This window comes from Erithacus rubecula (genome assembly GCF_903797595.1).
Source record: "Erithacus rubecula genome assembly, chromosome: 4".
NCBI classification, from domain to species: Eukaryota; Metazoa; Chordata; class Aves; order Passeriformes; family Muscicapidae; genus Erithacus; species Erithacus rubecula.
The window spans coordinates 15814170-15837130 of NC_136686.1; the positions used below are offsets into that span (position 1 = coordinate 15814170).

General features: G+C 39.9%; 1 protein-coding gene across 4 annotated transcripts in view; it reads right to left on the reverse strand.

Annotated features, from left to right (window-relative positions):
* Positions 1-22961, reverse strand: part of KIAA1549 — a 137470-nt gene that overhangs the window by 52077 nt on the left and 62432 nt on the right. For all 4 annotated transcript variants that reach the window (XR_013773944.1, XR_013773945.1, XM_079303415.1 and 1 more), the window contains exons 2-7: positions 15759-18431; positions 14214-14302; positions 10275-10452; positions 8642-8769; positions 7077-7260; positions 599-658 (exon numbers count right to left, since the gene is read on the reverse strand). Coding sequence is in view for 2 of the 4 variants with exons in the window: in XM_079303415.1 (XP_079159541.1) it covers positions 599-658; positions 7077-7260; positions 8642-8769; positions 10275-10452; positions 14214-14302; positions 15759-18431 (3312 nt within the window). In the remaining 2 variants the exon portion in view is untranslated. The remainder of the gene's footprint in view (positions 1-598; positions 659-7076; positions 7261-8641; positions 8770-10274; positions 10453-14213; positions 14303-15758; positions 18432-22961) is intronic.

A 22961-nucleotide genomic window follows, 5' to 3' on the forward strand; every position in this document is an offset into this window, starting at 1 on the left:
GCAGCAGGTAAGATCTACAGCAGGTAGGCAACCTTGACAGCCTTTTAGCACCTAAATGTGACAGCTCAACCACATCCATAAATTACAGAATAAAACATTCAGAAGACTTTGGTGGGAGGGGTCTTCTGTGAATGAATCAGAAGAGGTCAATGAAATGTGATGAAACTCTTTAGCATACTCGGAATTAATCTATTTTCACTCTGTTTTATTCTGGCATGTTTTGGTAGAAAACATCACACAAATAAAACTTTAATTTTGACTTAAAATATATACTTAAAAACCAACGTGGCATATTGACAACACGCAGAGTAGACACTTTATGCCTGACAGGCTGAGTTGCTTCACTAAGAATGAACTGCCTTATACACAAAAAGTGCTTTGCGTGCATTATCAAGGAATTTCAGTAGTTAATTCTAGACCAGGGATTTATGTTTCCCAGATATTCCAGGTCACTGGGCCTTTGGTTTTAGAATTTATTCCGTTCAGACATGTTATTACCTCATAAAAAGGCAGCACCCCTAAGCTATCGATATTTATGCAGGCTGATTATCCCACTGACACAACTAATTACACTTTTACTCACAGAGACCATACGTACCTGTTCTCACCCAGGAAGATTTCATCAACTGGGACACATTAAGCTTAGGATAATGAAAGGCTGAAGGAAAAACAGAATGGAGGGAAAACATCCGTAAGAACAGCATTCTGAACAACATACACAAAACCAGAAGTCACTACATAATTTATACTGTCAGCAAGCATCTTATTTACACAGATGCATTACTGCTCCTGAGGCAATGCAGACACAATGGCAAGGGAAGAGCTCTGAACACACACTGCTGAGTTTGTCTCCAACAGAAAGAAGCTAACTGAAACAGTCAGATTTATTACGTGAAAGACTTCAAGCTGCTGCACCGAGGTCATTGCTCCCAGGAATTTAAAAGCTCACTGTCTGCATTGTGACTCTTACAGAGCTAGCTGCAGGATCAGACTCTTGCTTGAAGGGCAGTGAGTGTGTCAGGATGAAAATAAGACCTTCTCTGAGGCAGAAACTACAAGGAAACAATAAATGTAAACCAGAGAACTAAACACATATGATTTGTGTTCCAGAATTGTGCAGGGGGAAGCATTTAAAAAAAACACCACCTTCATAATTTTTTTTTTTTTTTTTACAAAACCTACAAATAACTGCACATAGAAACACTGCTGTAGACAAATCTCATAGTTTTTCTGTTTGGCTTGGTGGCTCCAAGCTTTCTTAATTTCTAAATTTAAAAAAAACAAAAAAGAAAAAAAATCTGCTCCAGAGGGAAATCCTTTCCCCAGTAAGGGAAGTCTACTTTCTACTGACAGTAGACATTAAGTCTAGACAGTAGAAGTAAGACAGAAAGTCTATTTCCACTGACTTCAGTATAGATAAGATTTTTCCCAAGGTTTCCACTGGAGAGCAGTAAAGACATGTTGGGAAAGAAGCAAAGATGGGGGCTGGGCCAACAGTTTCCTCAAGGGAAGTCTTAAGGTTCACTATGGCAATAAGGAAAAGGAATGGTCTTAACTTTCTCAAAATATTTAATCCAGATGCAGTTTGCTAAGCATTATACAAAGGTTAATTTTTAAACCATTTCATGGACAGAAAGAATGTAGCACGTAACAATTAAATGACCTGGCCCATGCTGGATCAATTTAGAATAAAGATGTCTACAATTGTGGAATAGTTTGCCACTACTCCACATTTCAGAGTAGTAGAAAATTAAAGTTTTTCAAATTGAATGATGCAAGAATCTGTAGACAAGTTGTTCTCTGTCAGTGTACCAACAATGGGATTCCTTTGCCCTTTAAAAGCTTAGGGATTTTCTGGTTAAGGTAAAAGCAAAAGAATCATTAGTTACATTTTACCTTTTATTTTCACAGATCTATAACTAACTCCTATGGGGGGAAAAAAACCAACCAAACAAGAAAATCTGGTTATTCCACCTGTATTTCAATAATAGCCCCACTAGCTTAAAGATGACCACCTGGCTGGTACTTTGTGCCTCACTACTCAGAACAGTGTTAGAACTTTTTTTCTGAACAGGAAACACTGGCCCTCTATGTCCATGATCAGGATGAACTAAATTTCCAAAATTCTCAGACAAGCACAAATGGACCTCAGAGTCCATTTAAACACACCCTTTTATTTTTGGCATTGCTACTCAACTCTTCTGATTGTAGCTTTTAGATTGAAATTCTATTTACTCCAGTCATGCAATTGTTTACTTCAATTTAGAAACGGAAGCTGAACAAAAAAAGCATAAACTAAACTGAAAACTGATTCTGTTGTTTTCCAATGCATGGAAAGAGCATGATAAGGAAATAAAAAACCATAATGCTCTGAACTCCTAGCAATTTTGACTTTTTTCTTCTTTAACCCAAAATCATGTTTTGCTTCAATACTTAATGCGCTCTTCACACTTTTTCTAATTAGTACTTGAAAATGATCTAATTCATGCAAATTGTTGGGTGACTATTCATTTAAACTTTCCATGGAATTAACGCAACTTAAAAATAAACCAACTTGAGCAGAAAATCTTGACATTGAAAAGGAAGATGTGCTGTGATCATTGCCAACTAAGGCAAGGTTCTAGAATCTGACAAAGAATGCTAAAAATTGTCAGAAGTCAGCAAATGAAGGTTCCAATTCTTATACCACAGCTCACTCAAGCGTCTCACTGACAAACTGATCTTGAGCTTATCTGGAGTCTCAGCACTGCAGCAAGATGATATTTGCAAGATTTCTAATGTCCTAACTAACAATTATAAACAGTACTGACTGATTGTTATTCTGAGGGGGAAGCCGGATAGACAAAATACAATTATCAGCTAGATTGCAGCTGGTCTGCTAATGACTCTGGCTGCATTAATGAAGTAGAGGCTGGCATCATTAGAAGTTTCTAACATGCAGCCCTGGAGCACCATACCGTGTAACAGCATCGATTTGACACTGAATGAAAAGGGAAAGGGTCACCTGGTCACCCAGAGACCTACTGACAGCACTCTAAAGCACATCACTCAGGCAGCGTGGCCACTGCCAGATGTCCTTAGGATCTCTGACTCTCTCCTACAGACATGGGATCATGCAGGATAGAACTGGTATCACAATGAAAATGCTTATTTCTGATTAATGAAGAACAGTAGTAGAAAGCATGGTGGGAATGCAGAATTTGAAATGAGTAGGCATTAAATGAAAAATAAGACTCCAAGCAAATACTGAGGTGTGGGCAATAGCAACAGTGTCTGTTTAAAATCTGATGCAAAATCAGTACAGAAAAAAAATCAAATATTTCTGCAGTCCTTGGACCATATAATACAATATTATATTTATCCTATTGGCCTTGCAACATCTCCAAGACAGCCAAAATAGATGACATGCATCAAAGTGCTGCTTAGCACTGAAAATACATCAAATCCCAAGGCAACTCTCTCTACTTAAAGTCCCAAGAAAAACAAAGAGCGTTATTTGGGGTAAGTTCATGAAGGCAAATACTGACATCTACTCCACACCTAGCCTTTACCTGTCCTCCAAGAAATCTGCTAGCCATAGAGAGATACTAAATATATAGTTTCCTGTTATGTTTAATGAACTAGCTCCCAAACCCTGTACTTAGATTTGGTTTTCTTTCTGCAGATATGTAGGTCACATCTGAAATACGAGCTGTAAGGTGGACAATGAAAAATAAGCATGGGAAAGGTGTGAACTGGACATTTGAATAGAAACATGTTGCTGAAGTCACCTAGAAGTCTTGTGAGGAAAAAAAGTCTGGAAGTCTCCAGTTTTGGCCATTTTCACAGCTCTACTCCTGCAAAGAACAGTCCAAATCCATCAAACAACTTCCACTCCAGGTCCTGACTCTACGTGAGTGGGGAAAAACTGACAAAGAATTCCTGGTGCTAATGACACACTGCAGAGTGTACTGCACAGGGACAAACCACACAGTTAAAACCATAAACAGGACATGTTATTTATTTGAACAAAAACTGTGAGAGCACAGCGTGCAAAAGGCAAGGCAAAGTGAGCAAGTGGCAAGGCACAAATACATTCTTTGGAACAAGACTCGTATTTGGGATATTCATGTCAAGCTCTCACTTAACACTGTCGAGATGCATAAGTAGCTCTTCTTGGGTATGGTCAACTTCAACACCCAAAACTGGGGGTTGAGCCCTGGCACTTAGCTCACCCACAAATCATTTCTTCAGATGCAACTCTAAAACTTACAAGATCATGCACGGAGTTCTTAAGGGAAAAAGAAAAGTCACTACCAAGAGTATTTATTGCAAGCATCCTGATAAACTAAGGATCAAATGGCACAGGACAGTATGGCATGGAACATTTCATATTTACATATAAACACTAACATACATAGTTTACATGTAAATAGCTAATATTCCTAGAAAAGGCACACTGGAAGCAGAGGTTTGTACATTAATTTGCACAGACCAAAGCAGCTATATCAATCTAAGGTGTTGTAACACCTTCCCTGCTACAGTAGCTCTGTAGTGCCAGGCAAAGCATGAATGCAGAGTTCAGGGCCTAGAAAACAAAAACATTTAGGCATCTCCCTACCAAAGTAGCTTTGAGGATCTGGCTGCTGGTCACCCTCAACAGTCTGTTGAATATGTTTCAGGAAGGATCTGCCCAGTGCTGCTGAGCCTTTGGACAAGATATTTGGCTCTGAATCCGAAGATCTAAAACCTTTAAGCTCAAAATCCAGTCACAGCATCAGCAGTGTAAAAAACTGTAGGAACAGCTAAAAATAACTGGCTGTGGTTGTCTCACTGATAAATGAGACTGAACTACATTCATAATTTCTGTGCTTTTTGACAGAAGGACCCACAGCTCTAGTAATCTGGGAAACTATGTTCCCACTTTGCCAACGTACCAAATAGCACCATAGCTGGCATTCCAGAACAGTGACTATTAAAGCACTACTGAGACCAGACCACTGAAACATAAATGTGCTGTCCTGGAATGGCTCGATCGACAGTAAAAAAAGTTCCTCTAATAGCAAGCAAGTCAGATGCTGACACAACATTCCTTAATTTAGGACACCTTATCCACAATCCTCATGTTTTCTACATTGCAGTCTTTGGGAAGATCTCATAGTTCCTAAAAATCCTGTCCTCTCCACTCCTTCTACTTTTCTTGGTTATGTAAGTGATGTGAGTGTCCACAGTGCTGCACTGGGACTGGCCTGGAATCAGCCCCACTGACTGGGCACTGCACACACACACAGGTAACACAGGGACAGCTCCTGATATGAGCATTAAATTCATTTCATATTTCCTAAGTACCATCAGGAAAGGAAAACAGAATCATAGAATTGTTGGTTTGGAAGGGACCCTAGAGTACATCTACTTCCAACTGTGAACCATGTAGGAATGTCTTCCCCCTAGGACCAGCCTCTCTTCCAGGATACACCAGCCTGGGTAGAAATTCTGTTATCACTTAATTGCACAATCCAGAAGATGGAATCTCAGCAAGGAGCAACCTGTAAATGCACTACAAGTATTATTTACAATATGTGGGCAAAACTAAAAGCTGTAAGAGACAATGTAGTACATCATAGAAAAAAATGCAACACCAAGAATATTACCAGAGACTAAAAGCTACCTAAACTCAAGTGCAAATGCATAAAAGAGATGACACAGAGTAAAAATAAGTGTCTTTCAAGAAATCAAGGCAAGAGCAACATTTAATTTTAATTTAGTGAGCAATAAAGAGATGAGATGAATCCAGCCACAACATGAGATTTTCTGTGGCTTCCAAGAAAAAAAGAAATGCTAGTCACCTATGGACAGGGACTCTCCAGACTTCTGGTCCTGGCTCCACTAAGTAGACCTACCACTGCATAGAGCTCACACTGTGTGAATCCAAATGATTACAGAAATGCTTAACAGAAATGAGTGAACAACCTCATACATTTTTTCATTGATTATGGGAGGGCTCAAAAATGCTGAAAAAAGTTAAATAAAAAGCTTCAAAAAATGAATATGTTTAAACTGCTCCAGTAAAAAGGGAAGTATCCTGTGCAACCATCTTACCTAGATCGAAAGCTGCTAAGGAGAGCAACTTTTCTGTTGACAGTGACTCTCTTTACGGTATTTTCACTAACATACACAGCTGCATAATGAACACCAGCTACTATCAGACCTCATATTCCACTAGATGTTTAACTATATTGCAAAACTTACTGTGTCAGATATTATGCATCTCTACAGCTCACAGGAGTAACTCTGAAAATTAAACAGCACACTGAGATAGGAGAAATGGGGAATTAATGGACTGAGTCAACAACACCCATCAGCAGGGAAAGGCAAGTACTATTCTCTCATGATCTTTCTTATGTTCATGACCCATCTGAAAAATCTAACAAAACTTAAGTTGTCAAGGCCAAGTGTCAAGCAGGCTCTGTTATGCAGGCATCTACCTTTAAGATGATGGTGGTCTGAGAAAAATGACTTGCTGTACAAATATACATTACAAGTGAGAAAGGTAATACCTTAAAACATAACAGACTGCATAGAGAAGTTAATTTAGACTATATGGGCAAAAAAATAAAGCATATAAAGCTTTTGTAGCCGGTGTACCAGGCTTTCTAGAATTCAGAGACACAGTTAAGAGCAGCACAATGGAGAAAGCAGTGAACCCTCCTGAGAATTAGCAAATGCCTCTGCAGACATAAGTAGAGACACACACCTTGGATTGCACTTCACAGCACTACTAAGCAATAGTCTTATTTATTATTAAATTTAATTTAATTTTTCTTATTTTTAGATCTGGACTAAGATCAATGGACTGATGAAGCCAGGTTAAGTACAACTGACCTAGCACAAAAGAAAGTATGATGATAAAAGCAGCAAGGTGCTGTAACACCAAAATGTGAGCAGAAACAGGCACAGGTTTGCTCTGCAGACCTCATGATACAAGTTAGGCACTTGAAGCTGCATTATCACTTCTGCAAAAAATTATTTAAAAATTGCAGAGAGGGGAGATACTAGACAAAAATATCTTGCAGTATTGGATAACAGCAAATACTCACGTTCAGCAATCTGCTGCACAGGAAAGCCCAGATAGAAGCTGAATTCCACCACAGACAAGTTTCTGAGCTGCTCACTGACTTCGGACCCATTGAGAAAACCGCTCCTATCTCGGATGGCAAAAACAATGCTCACAGGGCCCTGCCGAAATGCCAGCCCAGGCCTGCTTACAGTTACATTCAGTATCTGAAAAGACAGCATTGAAGGAGGCTCAGCAACATCAAATCACTGCCATCTCCATCCCTTCCTTGACAGACTTTTCTTTTTCCTCTAATATGAAAAGGGGGGCAATTCGCAGCCAGCTGAGTCTCAGAAGAGGCAAAGTTACATGTGAATTCCTCTTTCAAAGAGTTATCCTTTAAGGTCAATCATAATCCAGAATGATCTGAAAGCTACAGCCCAGAAAATGATGAGGAAAACACCTAGCAAGACAGTCAGCAAAATAATCTAGTCAAAAATAAGCCTTACATGAATGCCAAATTGCATGCAACAGAAGAAAGGGATTGATTATGGGAAAAAAACGTTCTGAAAATGGATATTCTCTTGGTTAAAATCTCCTACACCATGCACACCCAAAACCAATCACTGGTCAGAAGCCTTTTTTTGGCATAGTATACACAGCAACTGCATTCATGTAGATAAACATCATCCAAAAATTAAGAAGCCTTTAAAATAAGCTGGCTAAGCTGACAGTCCAATAAATTGTTTAGCATGTTCTGTCTTCAGTCTATGCAATGACACTGTGTTTGAAGTCCTGAGCACTTTTCTATATGTACTATATAATACTTTAGGTATTCTGAAATTTTTGTCATTTTTCTTCCTGATTTTATTTTAAGGTACCACAGATGGGTATTTATGGTGTCAGTTAAACAACATAATAAAATTTTTATTGAGTTTGATATTACAACAAAGTTAGATTAAATTTAAGAATTCAAAGAGAAGAGGGAGTTGGTCTCATTAAATTGAATTACTGACTTACCAGGGAGTTCTAAGCTCTGCTGTGAGATTCAGGGCTCTGCACATGTGCAATACCTTTCATGTGTGAAGTTCCAGTAGCAGCTGTCACAGACATCATATCCCCTAAGTATTTCTAGACCTCAGAAGCAACTAGCATGTTTGCTGACATGATAGCAGGATCATTAACTCCTATATTCCCTAACAGGGTCTCCAGCATGGCAATGAGACCTGAAAGCTTTCTTCCAACAAAAAACTTTTTAACAGCACCGTACTCTTCTATAGTAAACTATGATGGGAGTAACTCCAATAAGGGTTGGAACAGTTTATATTTGAGAAATTATAAACCCTATCATACTCAGTAATGCTTTTGGATATAAATCATCACCTTGGATCATTATTTTTAAAAAAGCTTGTAATATGTAGTGCCATACTATTTTGTAGAGGAAAAAGCCCAACTGACTTCATGACAAAGCCTCATAGCTCTACATGACCTAGACTACAAGTCACAGCCAGCGAACACCTAACTCATCTCACTGTCTGGATAAAACACAGGACAAGCAAAGGTGAGGGGGGAAAAAGGTACAGACACAAAACATGTTCATCTTCTCACCTGCACAGTGAAGTTGTAGAACTCCTGGTGTTTGTTCACCTCCAGGAATGCCATTGTCAGCCCCCTCTCAATGCGCTGGCTGAAGGTGCAGAATCCAATATCCACGTTTCGAGGTACAAACTGAAGCACTGAAAGCAAAGGGCAATTATCCCTACAGAAAAGTACTCCAATGAGACAGAACAGAACAAACAACAGAATTCACAGGGCTATCACTTTCTTCTTTCATGAAGCTCAGGACACGTTCAGTGAAACACCAGATAAAAATATATTAAGAATACATTTTGTGTTACTACAGTAAATTCTCTACTCACTAATACTGGTTGCAGCAGTAATTAGATCTCTGAAAGATACTAGTGACAAAATACTCACTGTTTCCTCTTGTATACTAAAAGACCTTCACTTTATACGTGGCTAACTTCACCTGACCTGACCACTGGATTGGCCACACTGAAATACTGAGTACCCAACCAATTCATTAAAATCTTCAGAAAAAAAGGAAACAAATATCTCTTTCTTGTAGCCTGAAATGCAGTATTTAGCTTCTCTAAAATACTACATATTGGATCAGTTAATGCACATTAGTGTTGGTCTAAGACTTTCAAGACACTTAGCAAGCTATTTGTTAAATTTAGATACAGACATCTTTAAGTTCAGAAGAGGGAAAGAGCACAAGATAGAAAGAGTGAGTGCAGAGGAATGTGATCAGGCACATAGACCATAACTATATGCACATCTGTGGATTTCCAGATGTAATCTTATCCAAAGAAGTGCAACAGTTAGCTTACAGACCCTAATAGCAATATTATACAAGGTTCAAAAACAAAAAATACATCTCCTGTCTATCTATATAACCACATTAAGCAGTGGAAAAAGACATCACATTTGCACAGTTATAGTGATGTCTTGCCATACAATTATTAACAGAGCATAACAACACACAAAGCATACCTGAACAGAAGTACCATGTTGACATTTATTAACCCTGCTTGTATGCTCAGTCCCTGTCACTGCCTCATTACACAACCAAACAGGCAAGCAGTTTCATCATGCAAACAGGGCATGATAAAGATTTTAAATGACAGCACTGACTCTCAAAATCTATTACATGGGTACTATTTTGCTTTAGATTATTAGCAGTCAAACTTTGCATAAACTACTGCAATACAGCAGCCAAGGAAAGCTGAATACTGCATAAGCAATCCTCCTGTTCATACTATACATGAGCAATCAATCCTCCTGCTCACCAATTCTTCTACATTATGTCAACACAAAAAGGCAGCTTTTAATACAAATTTAATCTGAAATTGATACAAGCATTACAAAGTAGCTGCACTGTGATTTTAAGAATGTTTCATGGATTTTTTTTTTCCATTTTCTAACCTTTAGAAACAAGAGAAAGAGTACACCCATTTTGCAATGTACCAAAAAAAAATTCCTGGAAAAATCATGAAGTGATGGGGTTAACCATTTACAATTTATCACCTCTCTGCCACAGACCTGCAAATTATGTCATTAACAAAAGATTTAAAATTCACAGTAGAAAACAGGATTTCCACTCAACCTTGCATCACAAGTGAAGAAGTGTGAATCAGTAGGAAGCTACTTTTTCCCCTCTGTGTCAGGAAGAACTCACCTGTCTGAACTTGGAATCTGTTGTCTGGCACAGTAAAAGAAGGATGCAGTGAGAGGATCATGGGGGTCTCCCCACGAAGAAGACTGCTGTTCACAAGCACATTTATGACAGCTATTGCTGTGTAAACAAAGGGACCGGATGTCACCAAGAAAGCAAATCTGGGGGACATTTTATAAACCTGCAAAAAAAGAAAAAATCAGAAATTAAAAAAAACCCCAGACATGTCAAAGTTAAATTTGGCAGCATTTTAGACCTACACAGTCTCATGAAGTTCAAAGCCACCTCATCAAAGAGGTAGAAAATGCAGTCTTTATTTTTCAAAGAGCTGCAGAAGCACAAACACAAGTGCTGTGCCTTGCAGCCTCAGCTCCAGTGCATCAGAGGCAACTCTCCTGTGCCAGGGGCACCTACTGGAACCTCTTCAGTACAACACACCAATCTCAGCACTTCTTGATTTATCACATTCCCACATATTAGCACCCCCCTTGCCTACATTCCCCTGGTGTACGTAGCATTTCCCATATAAAATTCCTGTTTGCTTACTGAACTGCTTGCATAGCTTCTGCATTTCAGTCATACATCCCATAGTGAATACATCCTATACCATTCATATGTGGCACACAAGGAGTAAAATACACACAACCAACATTCTTTAGATATAATTTTCACACTCCAGAAAACTTTTTTCCAGGGAACACTTCTATTTTCTTGTTTCAACACAGTTACCACATTTCAATCTCCTCTTTCAATCCATGTCCTGAGTCTTCTTAAAAACCCTGAGGTTTTTTTTAGGCATACTTTAAAATAAATGAGACTGCAAGTTAAATATAAACCTTGAACCATGTAGACACTCTTATACACCATTTCTCAGCCCCCTATGTAAGAACAAACTGAAGGGTTTTATTTATTTAAACATATTGCAGTGTCTTACCTCCTTCAGAGGAACTCTCTCAATATTAATATAATCACCTGTTTCCCCACCATTTTTTTCTTCCTTTTTGGTTTACTCCTCCAGTTTGCCTTATTTGCCTGTGGCAGTCACACTTTGAAAGTATTTTGGGATATCCACCATGATGGCCTCACAGATAAATAATGTAAACCAGAGACCTGAAGTTTCTGATAAATGTAGACCTCTTCTCTGAATGGATCACCTTGCAGATGCCAAGCTGGTGAAGGGATATGTTCAGCTTCAGGAACAGCCTTATAGAAAACCACAGTGCCACTTAAATTGCAACCCACATACTCCTTATTGGCATCTTTGTTGTAGTGTAAAGTGATGGCAACTGCTGTTGAGATGAGACAGCAAGCAGCTCTTTCCTGTCCTCTAAAATGCTGCATTTCAGAGAGCTCATCTTCACCAGAAGAACTACCTCAGCAGCAGAAGGGAATGAGAAAAATAATCTATGCTGCTCATTATACCTTTCTTCTTTCTTAGCCCACAAATATATGCAACATCTAACTTTTATTTTAAATGGATTTGGATCCATAAAACTCAAATTTGTTTGATATGAATAACGTGCACAGCTCTTTTCAGTTCATCTTATCTGAAATTTTATTCTTTTATCTCATGATGAAATAATCTCTGCAGCTTCACTTTGTCAAATGGAAACAGCAGTTAAAATGGATAACACATGCCAAAAGAAAGTTGCCCATTACTTGCAAATGAGACTACTTAAAAGGCAAGAAAAAGAAGAATTAGAATTACAAATCTCAGTGACAATTTGCTGTGATTTCTGAAGCAATATATGCTGAGGAAGGGAGGCTTACTGCAGCCAGCATGTACTTATGCACTCCAGTTGGGTATTACATGAAAGCTGTAACCAACCCAGCTGCCTCCACCTCTGACAGTCTGTGCTGCACCACAGACAACCAGGAAAGCAATCCATGCTAGAATTAACTTTTTTGGCTCAACGTCTTACACTGGTTCCCTCTTGTGCTTCACTGCATCAGAAAAGCAACAGCAGAACAATAGCAGTTGCAACAGCAACTCCAGAATGGACATCCAAAACAAAAATCCACTTTTAACAGTAATTTTGAAGTAGGAAGATTAGAGCCACCACAAGTCAAAACAATAGCTATTTCTGCTTGAGATATTGCAGGGTTGTCTAGAATGAATTCTCTTCAGCCTAATCCATATGACAGAAATAAAAGACCCATGACAGCATGATGCTGTCTACAAGCTAATTCACAGAGAAGTCCACAAAGTTATCTAGGATAGATGAGGACAGCTCATGATTCTGGAATCATGATTCATGAATGAGAATAGCTGCTCTCAGCATAGCTCTAATGGTTCACAAACCCAGCCTTCCATCCAACTCCCTCCTGGAAGTTTCACCTCTACTGCCAGGACAGCTAGATGCTAACAAATTAGCTGGCTGAGCCATCACATTTTAGAGTGTCACTATTAAAGTACACAAGCATGGACTTCTTATATTAAAATGTACAAATATTTTAACTTTAACACCTTGGGCCAGAAAGCCAAAGAATCACACTGAACTCCATGTACAATTTGGAGCCACCTCCACTGCAAAAGCAGACACCTTTAGCAGAAACAGAGAGCTATTACAACACCTGGAGTTAAGCTATCCCTGCTCCAAAGTGCAATGACTAACCCAACTCTGCTGTTTCCAGGACATAGCTTCTCCTTCCAAGCTACTCACAAGAGAGAGTACATACAGTACAGGAAGTTTTTAAGCCTCAATTTACTAGAGACTAGGAGAGTATTGAGGAAAAACATGACTGTATTCTTTCTTTGTCCCTTATGCTGCTATTGATTATTGTCTGCTAAAATACTTGATCAGCTGCACCTTTGCCACAGCCTAATCCATGCCTTCGCTCCACTGTATTATGCTGTGTAAACATCTGGCAGAAAGCATTAACAACTGATATTCTCACCACTACCTTATTAAGAGTCCTATAAAGAGCCTGCAGAGGGTGTTTAACTTCCTGAAGATGGACTACAAAGGCTCACAGGCCTTAAAAATAAAATAAAGCTTCTGCTCCTACACTCTTCAGGATCCTGAGGCAACAGTTCTCACTCTACAGTACCAGCCAGAACTTCAGCAGTGATGAAACCAGTGCAAGTCCACAAGGTGGCACCTTTGAAAGAAGCATTTACCTGGAAATGACCTGAACTCCACTCCTTGGAGGCAGAGTTCCCTGATTTGGGACAACAGGAACCAGTAGGTTAAGGACACATCCCCAAAACCACATTAAATACAACAACAAAGTGACTAAGGTAAAAATGCTAAAATGCATGATAAAATTTCCAAGCACAAATGAGGCTGGCAAAAACCCTTTTCCTGTTGGCATGAATTTATTGGCACTACTTTATTTCACACCTTAGTGCAAGTCAAGCCAAGAGAACTTTGTCTAACAGATCCTACCCAAGTGTCATAAGCTTTATATTACAGAGTGTTGACTAAAATTACTCAGACAATGGTGTCTTATTATTTTGTATATGCAGTATGTTGAGACAAACTAGTAAAAACTTTGACATTTTTAGCTATTTCCACTTTGTTTAAGGATTTTTCTAGGAAGAAAATGACAGAAGTCTTTTTCATTTGGCAGGATTCTCCCTCCTCTTTTTTTCCACTTCAGCATTCACAACGTTTGAAATAAAGTAGCAGAGACCAAAGTTTCAACTGAAAATGTTGAGGGCAAAAAATGTTTTAATTCTCCTTTCACTGCTAAAGTTCCTTCTTATTTACAGCAAGCAGCAGTTATAGTCATCACTGCCATGGATTTTATTTTTAAAGCATACATTATTACAAAGTTAAATTTAAAAAAGAACCCCAACAAAAACATGACTACCAATAAGTTAAAATAAAGCTCTCTCAGATACAGTATCTACGGTCTGTTTGAATGACTGTTTCAGCTTGTAAACTAAACTCCTATTGTATTACATTGATCAAAGTGTACACACCTCATACCACTTACCTCTAGCTCTACTGATCTCCTGAACTGAGCTCTGAGCACTTCTTTGATGGATTCACTGACATTTCGTAGAACAGCTCTTCGGGCCAGCACTAGAAATTAATGTCAGTCAGAAAATACATTTCAGTTTCATCTCAAAGCTGCATTTTCAATTGTGCAGTGCATGAAAAAGCAGTGATATCAGCTGCATCAAACAGGTAAGATGAAGGAGGACGAGAGAAGGTGTGACTATATACTAAAAAGTGACCATCTATAAATTTTAAGGAACTGTAAGTTTATTTTCTCTTGTTTTGACCACAGCTAAAGTGTTTAGCATTATGATAAAAAACATCTAAAGAGCCACTGAGGCATTTAAATGGGAAAGTAGTAGCCTATGTGGTCTGACTTGTGACTGAGTCTGTTGTCACAACACAGTTAAAAGTTTTGTAGGCAATGCATGGAATGTAGATGAGGTCAGAAAAAAGCCACAGAAAATATGCATCTACTTTTCTCTTAAATAAAAAGTAAACAAACATGGCATTAATTAATGAAAGGGATATACAGAGAGTAAGATAGAGCTTTAAAATCCCCACATCCCAATGGATGTCATGTTTGTTACAGTCAGACTTGACACTGTGACTATGGGTTAAGCAAACAACTCAAAAGTGCTGTGTTGTTGTCCTTCATTTACTTTCCATCAGTAACTTGCCTATAAAAATACTCAAATTACATTTACAAAAAGCCTTCCTCATCACTAGCATAGCTAGATCACCTGCACATCTGGAGGATGATATTATGCTCTCATTCTGCTTTATTTCTTGCAACTAAGTCTTAAGAGAAAAATATTGCTCACCATAAAAATGCAGCACTTCTGCAGCTGCCCTGGATTAGTTTGCTGGCACTGTTTTGTTAACAAGCTAGGAAGAGGCAGGAAAACACCAGAAAAGCAAACACAGATGCTAAGACAATTAATTTTCAAACACACTAATGTCACTTTTTCTGGTTACAAACACACCAAATCCAATTGAAAGTAAGTATGGGAGGAGGTAAAATACAAACACAAGCTAGTAAGGTAAAATTATAAACATGGTTGCAAAACCCAAACGTTTTTTAAACCAATTCTCCTCTTACATATTACAACATTACCTCACATGCAGGTGTTTTTTTAATAAACAGCAGCAACAACTGAAAGGAGAAACTTACTCAGTCAGAACATTAAACAGTTTGGCAGAACAGTACCATGACAGCAACTTTCATTTACAACCAATGAAATGATACAGCAGCCTCTAACTCAGCACACTTGTACATGTGCATCAGCAATTTTTAACAATTTAATTCTCTGTGCAGTGTAATGTATTTGTAACTCTCTCTCACAATGGACTGTGTTCAAGTGAACTCTATTATTTTTAACAGCAAATGATAAATCAATGCTTTTACAGCTCTTTGTCTGAATTGATGCCATGTTTCCTTGAAAGGTTCACTTAGCTAATCCAGAAACTGCAATTTAGCTAGGGGGTCATATTACAATGGCTTCTGAAAAGCAGAATGAAAATGTTGTGAGTATCTTACCCGCAGTAACTAAGTAGGCATCGGGAACGGTGATGTCGCACACGTACGGCTGCCTGGTGGTAGCCACAGCAGAGGTTCCAGCCACTTCAGATGGGGTAGTGGTCCTCAGAGGGGGGGAGGAGAATGTCCCTGGGCTGCCTGTAGCACTGGTGGCAGTGGTGGAAGGGACTGATGCACCAGCACCAGCAGTTACACTGCTTCCTGATGGAACTTCATATCCAGGGGGAGGGCTAGCAGTCAGAGGAAATTGTGTGGGAGCAAACGACGAGGTCACAGACAGAGATGCTGTAGGAAAGGGAATTACACTGATGGTGTCAGCATCTGATGTGAGGTTGTCAAGGTCTGTGGGAGGAAGGGCTGTGGGGGCACTGCCACTGCTGCCAGATGTTAAAAGCAGCGTGGGGTTAACTGTAGCACCAATATCCTCATCAGAACCCAGAGCAGTTGAAAGTAGAGATGAAGATATGTTTAAGACAGGAGTAGCTGAAAAGGTAGTTAATGAAGAGATCAGATTTGTCTCAGTGAGCAAGATGCTGCTGGTAACAGACTGGGTGTCAGAAGTGGGCAGCACCAGGGTAGGAGCCACAGAGAGAGAGGTGGAGAGTGAAGGCTCCAACTGAGAGGTAGCTCCTGTGGCAGCTGAGGTAAACACAACTTCAGAGCCCACTGGCAGTACCGAGGATGCTTCCAGAAACACAGACGACTCTGAGTGAAAATCTGATGATGGCATTATTTCAGGAACCTGTGCATCTGGAAGGACTGACGCATTTGGATAGAAGTATGATGTTTGGCCAAGATGTAACTGAGAAACCTCGGTGTCAATGGCAGAGCTGACAGTGGTAGCTAAGTCCCAGCTGGTAGCATCCTCAGAAAGTACTGATGTCCCCATCAACAAGGTCTGAGGTAAGAGTGTTGATAAATCACTTTGCAGGACAGAGTAAGAATTTAGCACGGTCGGTAATAAAGAAGAGTAGCTAGATTCAATAAGAAATGATGTTGATAAAAGACTGGATGGAAAATCTGAAATATTTAAAGACAGTTCATCCCTTGTAGATGTCTTGCCAAACAAAACCACAGATTCTGATGGCATTAATTCTGGGAATTCCAGCAAGGTTGTCTGACTGATTGCAAGCGATGCTACTGGCTCACTCGAGATGACAGAGTCCAACAGAACAGTGGTGGCACCAGGAAGTTCTATATGACTGCTTGGAGTCAATGAAATTGTTTCCAGAACAAGAAGGGTCTGGGAAACAGAGATGATCAGTGATGTTTCCCCAGGGAGCTGATGGTAGGAGGGAGATATTTTTATAGGTGTTCTCGTGTCTGTAGTGCTTAATAAAAACATGCTTGAGTCAGGGATTTCTGCGACTCTTGAAGAAAGTGAAACAACTGGCCTTGATGGAAAAGAAGTATCAAAAATCTCAGGTGTAGGTTCTTCTAATTCATACCCATCAGTAATTATAGTTGTAAATGCAGTTATGCCTTGTACTTCAGAGGCTTTGATGGACAAAGTTTCAACATAATCACCTGAGCCCACATCATGTTCTGGGGCAAAGCCTGCTTCTGGCAGAAGTGAAACTGAGTCGCAATACAGACAGTAGCTGTACGATCTCGTGAAAGGCACTGGACTCTTGAGCTCACTGACAAGCTCTGATTGACTCGGCATTTCTGAACCAGCAGGCAAATTTGGTGCTGTAGTGGAGATATCGTGCGTAAACAGGCTGGCATTAAGAATTGTATTAGAGTTCACGGAAATGGCAGCTGAATCAAGAGGGAAAGACACAAGTGGAAGACTAATAGGAAAAAAAGTGGGCTCAGCACTGGCTGCTGAAGCTGGCGTGGCCCAGGGAATGCTTGGAGTGGGGTAAGTCCTTGGACTGAGAGATTCTGCTTCCCTGCTGCTCACATGGGTGTAAACATCACCATACAGGTCTGCACCTTGTGCTGTGGCATCCGGGGCCCCAGGGCTGGCTTCACCCAGCAGCTTGCGATGAAGAGCTGATCCTTCTGAAGCAGACCCAAAAGGCAGAGCTGTTAAACTTGCATTAATATTTTCCTGTGCCACAACTCCCTCGGCAGAAGGAATGGAAGTGAAAGGAACAGTTGTATTTGGAGGGTACAACAGCAAGTCTCTGCTTGCTGTCAGCATTTCACGATCTGGTACAAAAGGCTTTAGTTCCATAGGAGTGTTGCTGTGCTCAGGGACAGCACTCAACGGAGTCTTCTGCTGTGCTGTTTCTGAGATATCATACAGTGAAGAACGGACAGATAATGAAGGTGTTAGCAACACAGTTTCTAACATTTCTCTTGATGGCTCTACTGTATTAACTGAGTGATGATCTGTTAAAACTGCAAAAGACTTCACGGGAGGAGTCCACTGTGCCTTTGAAAAGGAGCTAATAAATTCATCATCACTTAGGAATGCCTCATTGCTCCTTACAGAGACATCTACCAATGGCGTACTTCTCCCTTCTGAAATCCTGGCTGCTTCTTCTTGGCTAAGTGAAGTCCCATCAAAGGAAGTGGTAACTGATGATAAAACTGTTCGAAGCAAACTACTTTCTTGGGACTCCAAAGTACTTTTTGCTAAGGCTGTTTGTGTCCTGCTGCCTGATATGCTTTCATGCACCGTTGAGAAAAAGGAAAAATTCTGCTGTTCCAAGGATCTCTCATCTAAATCAAGAGGGAGAGAAAAACAAAAGCCAAAACACAACAGATCAGCACAAGTAGAAAGATTGCTATGAGCAAACCTCACAGAGTATTTCTGGAGACAACTGCCCAGAATTCAAGGGCAAAGACAAAGCCTCCCAGTAAGTAAAAACCCTCCACAAGCAAGTCAGGACAAATAATAAGATTGCTTGTGAAACTCCATTCCCTGGAAATGAGCAGGACAGCACAAACTCCTCTGAATGCACTGACACGTGTCTCTACAGCAGCACCCCAGTCAACCCCATGGAAAAGCAGAAAGTGGCTCCCTCTTACCTGTGCAAGGCTACACCGCATGGCAACTAATGGTCTCACAAAGCAAACACACCAAAAAGGGTAACAAGCAACAATGCAGGGGGAAAACGACACAATTTTAGGTGTTTTGTTTTCCTTTACTATCCCCTAAATTCCTCTGATTTTATGGTTTCTTAATATTAAGGTCACTAGCAGATCCTCCCTCTCATATCAGAAATGAGTGACACAAGATGAAGAGGGATTCCCTTTTTCATAAGGCAAATGTGGACCTGGTATCAACAAGAATTTGCTAACATGTTGTGACATGTCTGTAACATGTTATGTTTACATTGTCCAACCATTTATCTGAAGTCTGGCCTGTTAGCAGTCACTGACAAATTGTTTCATTACACAATTGTTGTATTTATTCACAGCCCTCTACAGGACTGCTCTCTTTATAGGCCACCTGCAGAAAAGCTTTCACTCCTCTAGTTTGAAGAATTCAAGTAGTAATGACCATGTTCAAACACAAAGAAGAAACAGTCGAGAATTCACCACATATTTCAACAAACAAAATACTCCCCTCTCTCACAAAAGCATTCCTGGGTTATAGAGAAGATCTGTATATAAGCTTTTCCAAGCACAGATGAGTTTGGCAGACAAAAGGCTGATTATTTCCCTGACATTGAGACTGGATTAATAGCATTCAGAGCTGAATTATTAAAGGAAATCACAGAATATTGCAGCAGAATAGTTTTCAAGGGTACACACAAAGCATTTAAGTTATCTATGACGCCTGATCACCCTGTTTTCATATGGGAGTGTCCAGGCAGTGCTGCTGGAACCTACTGGCAACACACATTAACAAGGCTGGGGGGACAGGAACCATATCCAGTTAAACCACGAGGGACCAGTTTAAAACAAAAACTAGCATACCCAGTACAAAGCGCTGGACAAATGATACAATGTACAGCTTAACTGCAACTACATTTGCAACCCTTCAGAAGATGCCTTGAACTCTGCAACCCATGGGAAGTCCTACAGGAATAGCTCACCTCTGTTTCCCAGTGCCCAACACCATTTTCCACAGGTGATAAACTGGTACTAATCCCCTTCTCCCTGGTCTGTTTGCTAAACTCCTTGCCACAACTTTTCAAGTGCTGACACACTGGCTTCATAAATTTTGAAGGTGCTGATCTGAAAAGCACAACTAGGAGAGTTAATGCTTACTGTAACACTGATCACACCTAACCAAGTGCTGTAATTATATCCTTTATATCACAAATTCCATGCACAATGTTTTGCAGCATAACAGGTGCTATTCTCTCAAGCAGTCCCAATCCATTTTTTCCTCCTCAAACTCACTGTAGGTATTACAAGCTTTATGATGCTTAACTGGGGTATGATGATAAAACATACTGCCTTACTATGCTCTCAGGTGTAAAAAAAAAAACAAAAAAAACAAAAAAAACAAAAAAAAAAAAACAAAAACAAAAAAAAAGACAAGAAAAAACACCCTTGTAGAAGTTGTGTAAGACAAGTAAATAAGTCCATTCTCAGCCTCTTCAACCGAGGTCATATGCTTGAACATGACTGTGCAGAACAGTGCAGGTACCATGGAATACGAGCTATCACAAGGAGATAACATGAGAACCAGACAAAGCAGCGTCCAAGAAGCACAGAACCAAAATGCACCATGACACTGCTTTGCTAGCTGACCAAAAGTTGCTCAACATTTTTTTTAGAAGTCTCCCTGTCCTCATTCTTTTCTTTGACTTACACTCCTAACCTTTACTTTTCTCTTTGTGACATTTTGAGTAAGCAGGGAATTACTAAAGGAAGACTTACAAGGCTATGAAACAAACACTGTCAAAATGAATCACTTCTCTCCCTTATGCATGTGCATTTCCTTTTAGGCAGCCCTGTAAAATCCTGCCCAACTTGGTACTTCAGACACCCAAGTTGCTCACAGTGAATTCCACATTGCAGACAAACATGGTAACAGAGAAGGTTCACCTTGTTCACCACAGCTTCATGTTGCAAATCTCTGCAGCTGTTCACAAGGCAGCTGAGACAGCTTCAACATAATGAGTGTGGTAAACATGGAGCTGATACAGCTGACAGCTAACATGACCAGGCTGAGCTGAATACTAATACTACTTACTAACTGCACATTTGGTCAGCTATCTCCACAAATCTTTGATTCAAAGCTAGAGGTGATTCCACAAAAACAACTCTATCTATGCCTATGCTGTGTATCTCTTCTTCCTTCACCCACCGACAGCCACTTTATTTTTGTTCAGCTTGACAGGGAAGCTGGCAAAGGGCAAGATCCTGCTGGAAGTAAGGAAATGTCACAGAAAATATCCTCTGAAGAGTTAAGTGCATAACCCTAAGCTGTCCAACAGACATATAAAACATGTCCTTCTGACTTTAGAATATGCTTTTTAACATTTTTTTCAATGGTCTAATAATATTTTTTACTTAAAAGACAAAGGAATAGTAAATAATAATTTCATCACACACTTGTGCCTTGCCTCTTAATGTAAAGAATTTTGCCACTGATGCCAGGAAGGAAAGAACACGACTTCTGAAATAAATGTTTAATTTTTTTAAGAAAAATACACTGTGTCTTGAAAAAGTTACAAGCTTTAAGACAAAATAAGAGCAGTGTTACTTATGGTAAAAGGAATGGGACAAATTCACCTAGGCATGTAAGATTTTGAAAAAACCCACCGGCAAGTTCACAAGTTGATGTTCCACCCTATTTACTTTGCTTAGTGTTTTAGAAGCAGGGAGCATTAGTGATACGCCATTAATAATACAAATTAGTGTTTTCTGTCAACTCCACAGAACAGTGCACCGCTTGAATAGCGCTTGTCAGGACTGAGCGTGCCTCTCAGGGAGAGCAGATGGGACGCGTGGCAGATGTGTTTGGAGCAGCCAGACAGCCCACAAAGAGGCAGGAAAAGCAAAGGGAAAAGAGGAAGGAGAAGGCACAGCACGGCATGACAATCGGCCTCATCAGCGCCGGTCGGCTGTGCGGCGGGACAAAGGAGCAGACAGACTGCACATGTTCTGGTGCATCCCAATGCCAGAGTGCACAAAGCCACTGATGAGGACCAACGCCGACTTGTTTGTCTGCACAGCTGTTACTGTCGGGGGACGGTTCCGCTCCCTTCAGAAGCGACGGTGATGGGCTCACATCAGACAAGCCAAACTCGGCCGGCTGATAACATTGTGAGAAAGAATAGATAGCTTAGGGAACAAAGCTGTGATCCCAAGCTACAGCAAAGGCGAGCCCAGAGGAGGGGCCCCAGGAGTCACAGATGGCACCGCTACAATGCCACAGCTCAGACAATGACACTGGGACATGGGAGGAGAAATAACATAGGAAATCTGCCGGTGGCCTTGGGGTGGCAAGTTCTGTGCTGCTCCTGCTGCCCCCCAAAACTAGTAGGAGTCACCAGCAATTCACAAATAATGGAACCTGTCACTGAACAGAACGATCCCTGAAACTGTCAAATCCGTATTTACAGAAGCACAGACGTGCCCTGCCAAGGCTGCTGCAAACACACGTGAATTTGGGAAGGAAAGAACTTTCTCACAACCACAGCAAACGACTGCTGCAGTCCATAAACTTATTTGGTGACAAAAATATACCAGGTCTGCATGCCAAAAAACTACACAAGTTCATAAACCAGGAACTAGACTAGTCATTTTCCCAGAAAGCAATTAGAGGGATGCAGATTGCATCCTTCCTGTAGCTGCAGTGCTAAAAAGTAATGCCTGCTCTATAACCTGCAATAAAGAAAACATGTTTTAAATATATATTTGTAATAGATATTGTATACTGACATGCTTTTCTATTTTCTTCATTTATAACAAATATGTAGATTTTAAATGCAGGATCCAGATGTAATCTCACCTCTGCCGCTGATATCTCATGTGACTTCAAAAAAGCTGCATCACTTTTCTGCACTCTGTTATTAAGATGTGGCAATTGTTTACTACCATAATTCCCAGTATTTACTAAAAAGTCAGTAATTTTCTGTATATCAAGATGTTAAATCAGGCACAGGCATGACAACAAACACAGGAAATCTTTTAATAAAAATTAAACCTTAACAATAGAACCAGTAATTTTTGTTCTACTATTTTTATGAACTAAGATATGACTAATAAAGTTTACAACAACAGAAAATGCCAGCAGACTAGCAGCAAAACAGTTCACAACATGTATCACTTAAAAAAAAAATCTTC